The 5,508-nt window shown below is 60.3% G+C and overlaps 1 protein-coding gene across 1 annotated transcript; it reads left to right on the top strand.

Moving 5' to 3' along the window:
* The first annotated feature begins 2,393 nt into the window (after positions 1–2,393).
* HAND2 (heart and neural crest derivatives expressed 2) lies at positions 2,394–5,000 on the top strand. The gene is made up of 2 exons (XM_004610385.3): positions 2,394–2,996; positions 4,336–5,000. Exons 1-2 carry the CDS (start codon positions 2,442–2,444, stop codon positions 4,432–4,434), a joined length of 654 nt encoding a protein of 217 aa, XP_004610442.3. The 5' UTR covers positions 2,394–2,441; the 3' UTR covers positions 4,435–5,000.
* Positions 5,001–5,508: the final 508 nt, after the last annotated feature.

Consider the following 5,508-nt stretch of genomic DNA (forward strand, 5'->3'; position numbering starts at 1 on the left):
GGCCAGGATGCAAAATTCTCTGAGATGCCCCCCACACCCCTGCTACTCGGCTCAAACCTGAACCACATCGCAGCGCTCTGGGGGATGGCGGGTGGCAAACTCCGACGTATCCCAGTAAGTAGCGCCGAATGCACTGCACCCTGCCTTTGCGCTAACCGTCTGCCCCAACACTGCCACAGTGCCTGCAGAGCACCCAGCGAAGTGGGAAAGGCACCTCTAGCCGAGTCCTGGGAGTCAGCACCCGCCCCCCACCCCCTCCCTGGGGCCTGGAGTGCCCAGATCTGCGGGTCTCTAAGAGGAAAAGGATGACCAAGGCGGGATGCCTAAAGCAGAGGCGAATCTCACAGCTGCTCCTGGCTCTCTACCTCAACTGCCCGCCACTTCCGAGCGGGTGGGAACCTCCTCTGCACCTTAGACACCTCAGAGTCTCCTCGAATCTGCAAACCGGGCGGGGAGGGGGGAGGGAAGGGGGGGTCACATCAGCTCCAGCCACCGCCCCCACCTCCCACCCGCACCCCAGTCTCTGCAGAGCCGGCTCGGAAGGCCGGACGCCGCGGGCCCCGTGCCCCGCGGCCCGGTGACTTACGAGTGGGCGATGTATTTTCAGTTCTAATGCGTTCAAGATCCCCGCAGCCAGCAGTCTAAACATCCACGAGCCGTCCTCCGGGCCTGCCTCTTAAACCTGAGTTTAATGGTTCCCCTCCGATAACTAAAGCCGCTCTCCACAGATGCCCGCTTTTATGGGCGAGGCAGGAATGCAGAGATGTATTTATATGTTTGTTCATAAAAACTGGAAAATAAGCTCTGAACACGCTGTAAAAAATATTCGGTTACTTACCAAACAGGCTCGTTAAAAGCAGCGGAACCCCGATGCCGGCCGCGCGGCGGATTCGGAGAATCGAGGTGACCGCGCTTGGGAAACGGTGGGTCCAGGTCTCGGCCGCTGCGGGCGGCCCCCGCCGGACCTGGGCCCAGTAGCGTTCCCGGTTGGCTGCACGGTGCATGCGGGGGAGGTGGGGTGGGGTCGCAGCCGCCACACCCCCCTCCCCAGGCAGCGGCGGTGAACCCGACCCTCCCCGACGCCCCCATCCCGGGTAACTGGGTCAGTGGAGACCCGGGCTCCGAGTGGAGACGCGCGTTTCCAACCTGTGCCCAGAAGCAGCGCCCCCTACACACACACACACACACACACACACACGCCCCCGCCCCATCCCAAGCCCCCACCCATGCCCAGACCCCCTGCCGCCTTTCTGTGGGGTGCCCCTCGATCCTGCCACCTCCGCTCTCCACCCCTGTTCAGCCCCAGACTGCACCGGGCCGCGAGTCCTGACCGGCATTACCCACCTAACATTTGGGGCAAAACCGTGCTGCCTTTGGAGGTGTTGTTCTGAGTCGGGAAGGTGGGGGCGAGGAAGAAAAAAGCGGACCGATACTCTACCTGGTTTGCGATGCTTCTGAATTTGAGAGTGGGAGTGGGGGTGGGGGGCGGGAGTGGGGGGGAATATTTTCATAGTGACGCATCTGTTAAACACTTGCATTAACCTCTGGCTGATAAAAAAGTTTTTTTAACCCTGCCCCCCCCCTCGGTTTTAATTATCTTATGGTTAGTAAGGGGCAGCCAATCCTGGGAGAGGACCTCGACAATTAGCAAGGAGAACATCAAAAAGTTTTATTGCGGAGAGCGCGAGGCGCCGCCCCCGCCGCCCCGGGATTGGCGTGGGGAGCCTCTGACGACATATATTAACCCGAGCGGCCCTAAACATGTAGCTGTACATGGAGATCTTGCCGGGCAAACCCGCTGGCTCCCCTCCCGACGTCCAGCCTCCCCGGAGCACCACCACCGCCGCCGCCGCCGCCGCCGCCGCCCGGGAGCTGCCGGGGCCTCCGCGCAGACCCGCCTTCGCCACCACCCCGCGCCTGCAGCGCCCCCAGATCCGTCCCCCGCCCCCCGCGAGGAGGAGAGGCTCTGCGGACATGGATGCCCCGGGACCTCTCTGAAAGCCGGGGGGGAGCGAGCGAGGACGCTGACCCTCGGCCAAAATCCCGTCCCGGGACCCCACGCCGCCACCCGCCCGCACCGTCACCACCGTTTTCATTCAAACCATCACCAGCGCCCGCGGGCCCAGACAGGCGGCTGGGGTGGGGGGGAGGGGCCGGGGCGGGAAGGGGAGGGTCGCCCCGAGGTGGCGGCGGCCGAGCGGGGCCCGGGGTCCCGTGCATGAGCGCGGGGCGGCGGCGTGGGGCGCACGGTGCCGGGGCCGGCTGGCCGCGCCCCATGGGGAGCCGACGGCCGCGGCGCTGCTGAGCCGGGCCCGGGCTGCCGCGGGCCCCTCTGCGGCTGCCGGGCCGGCCCGGGCGCCCGGGCGCTGGGGGCCGCGGGCTGGGGGAGGCCGCCGAGCGCCGGAGCCGGGGCCCGGGCCGGGGGCGCGTGGCGGGGCGACATGAGTCTGGTCGGGGGCTTCCCCCACCACCCGGTGGTGCACCATGAGGGCTACCCGTTCGCCGCCGCTGCCGCCGCCGCCGCCGCCGCCGCCGCCAGCCGCTGCGGCCACGAGGAGAACCCCTACTTCCACGGCTGGCTCATCGGCCACCCAGAGATGTCGCCCCCCGACTACAGCATGGCCCTGTCCTACAGCCCCGAGTACGCCAGCGGCGCCGCCGGCCTGGACCACTCCCATTACGGGGGGGTGCCTCCGGGCGCCGGGCCCCCGGGCCTGGGGGGGCCGCGCCCCGTGAAGCGCCGGGGCACCGCCAACCGCAAGGAGCGGCGCAGGACTCAGAGCATCAACAGCGCCTTCGCCGAGCTGCGCGAGTGCATCCCCAACGTGCCCGCCGACACCAAGCTCTCCAAGATCAAGACGCTGCGCCTGGCCACCAGCTACATCGCCTACCTCATGGACCTCCTGGCCAAGGACGACCAGAACGGCGAGGCGGAGGCCTTCAAGGCGGAGATCAAGAAGACAGATGTGAAAGAGGAGAAGCGGAAGAAGGAGCTGGTCAGTACCCGAGCGGGGCCGTGGGGAGCTGCGGTGGGCGATGGGGAAGTGGGCGCTGGGGGCGGGGAGGGGGAGGGGGGGACCCGCCGCTGCAGGTCTCACCCAGCCTGTCTGAGCATGGCTCTCTGCGTTCCCAGGCTGCGTCCCCCGACGCTGGCACCGTTTGGGTGAGGGACACGGAAGCAGAGGAGGTTGAGGGTGTCAGCCTGGGGAAGGAGGTTCAGACGGGCGCTCGGCGTGGGCTGTTTTCCTCCCTCTTATCTCTGCTCCCCCAGACGCCTAGGGCGACCTGGCAGGCTCTGGGGCCGGCGTGATTTCCCGCTGCTGCTGGCTCCTCATTCCTAGCTCTTAAAGCCTCCCTTTGGCCTATTATGTGATCTTGCTCTAAAGAGAGTTCTAGAATAAGTGATTGATCAGCACCCAGTGGCAATTATTACCGCTACCAGCCGCATCCCCCCCATGTGAAGGGGCATACAACCAATTCTAAGGGAGTTTTTTAAGGTTCTCCTTATTATGCTGGGGGAAAATGGAAACATAAACTAAGTACCTTTAGCGTCCAAAGGCAGCTCCGGTTTCTTTGCGGGGGCATGAGTTTTAAAATGCAGTTTTCCAGATGCATATACAAACCTGGGTGTTTCTAGTTTGGATGGCATGAGCATAGACGGTTTAAGACTACACACACAGAATAATAAAAGTATAACCATGACTCTGGTCACCGTTATTTTTGGCTGTTGAAAAGTAACACAAAGTTATCATTGAAAATGGAAGTTTCCTCAAGTTCCTTAACCAGCGCCCTGAGCTTCTGAGAAAGCTATCACTTAGCAAGGCCTGGGAAGTAATCCCATTTGTCCAGTGTGTTCTTCCTTGGAGCCATGGGCTTTGGTCAACTGCTTAATGGCCGAATGACCAGGACTTGCAGAGCCCCTTGGGAGCGGGAGGCCCGAGAGCCGAGGGAGGCTTAAGGCGTCCAGGCCAGCCGGCGCGGGAGACGTTCCCGGGGCTTCCCTAGAGCGTGGGTCGGGAGCTGCGATGGGAAACACAAGGGAACGCAGATTTGGCGTCCCACGCTCGCTCGCGCCCCTACATCTGGAGTCAGAGAGGGGGGCCCCCCAGCTCCTCCATAAACGACTTGCAAACAGGCGGTTGTTTATAAACTTGCCGATCCGGTAGTCGAACGTTTCGGGAGCGCGGAGGCCTGGGGCCGGGACTGGAAACCCTCGCGCCTCGCCCGGGTGCCGGCTCCTCGGAGGAGCCGAGGGAGGCTTGGGGGTGGCGGGGGAACCCGCTCTCTGATGTTGTCTCTCTCCGCCTTTCTCCCCTTCGCCTCCTCTCTGCCCAGAATGAAATTTTGAAAAGCACAGTGAGCAGCACCGACAAGAAAACCAAAGGCCGGACGGGCTGGCCGCAGCATGTCTGGGCCCTAGAGCTTAAGCAGTGAGGAGGAGGAGGAGAGAGCGCGGGGAAGCCGACGCAGACCCGGGACTACGGAGACACTCTCCCCGCTTGGCTCCAGGACTTCTTGCCTTTGGAATCATCCGGTTTATTTATGTGCAATTTGCCTACCCTCTCTTTGCTCCCCTTCGAGGCAGCCGCTCCCCACCACCCCCTCCAAAAAAAAAAAACCAAAAAAAACCCAAAAAAAGTGGATATTTGAAGAAAAGCATTCCATATTTTAATATGAAGAGGACACTCCCGCGTGTGGTAAGGGATCCTTTCGTTTCGTAGATTGTGTGCGTGAACGTTTACCTCTGGCTGTGTAGACACCAGCGTGCTCCCCTCTCCCTGCCTCCCCCCTCCCTAATCAGATCAAAGACAGCGGACAATAGTGTGTATGTGAAGTGTATCTTTAATACCTGACCTTTGGATATAAATATTCCTGGGGATTATAAAGTTTTATTTCAGAAAAAAACGGGGCGCTAACCTATCCGTTGGGGGTCAGTATCTAGTGCTGTGTTTCATCTGTGGTCATTCCCTCTTCGAAAATGTTTCCAACAGCTACTTGTTGTGTGCACTTCTGTCCTCGAAAAAAAAATTAAGTGGAATTTAATTAATATTGAAGGTGTAAACGTTGTAAGTATTCAATAAACCACTGTGTGTTTTTTACAACCCCCCTATCTTTTAATGGTTGATACCTCAAGAGAGAGTTTTTGAAAACAAAACTGTTGTTGTTTTCATAATATTTAAAATATTCCGAAGTAAACTAAATTATCACGATTGCCTCTAGCTTTATTTAAAAGAGTCAATGGTTCTACCCAGTCATCAACGTGAGCTCCTCAACCTTCCAGGGCGAAGAGCTCCCTAAAAGGGATTCGGACTGGGTGGAAATCCTGTGTGGGCTGGCGGCCTCCTTCCCTCTCCCCATCTCCCAGAGCAAGTGTCAGGGGCCTCTGGAGGGAGGATCCGGACTTGTAGAAAAGCTTGGCCAGCGGGCTCAGAAGGTGCAAGAGCCCTTGCTTTCCTGAAATCTGGAGACTTGGGTTTTGGAACCCAGAAAGCATGCTGAGTGCAGGAG

The sequence above is a fragment of the Sorex araneus genome, chromosome 1 (genome assembly GCF_027595985.1).
Source record: "Sorex araneus isolate mSorAra2 chromosome 1, mSorAra2.pri, whole genome shotgun sequence".
Lineage (NCBI taxonomy): Eukaryota > Metazoa > Chordata > Mammalia > Eulipotyphla > Soricidae > Sorex > Sorex araneus.

What these genes read in the sequence shown, in the direction of transcription:
- HAND2 (XM_004610385.3), top strand. Translation starts at nt 2,442, where the DNA reads ATGAGTCTGGTCGGGGGCTTCCCCCACCACCCGGTGGTGCACCATGAG. An exon ending in AGAAGCGGAAGAAGGAGCTG is followed by an intron (nt 2,997 to 4,335) that starts GTCAGTACCCGA and finishes CTCTCTGCCCAG; the next exon opens with AATGAAATTTTGAAAAGCAC.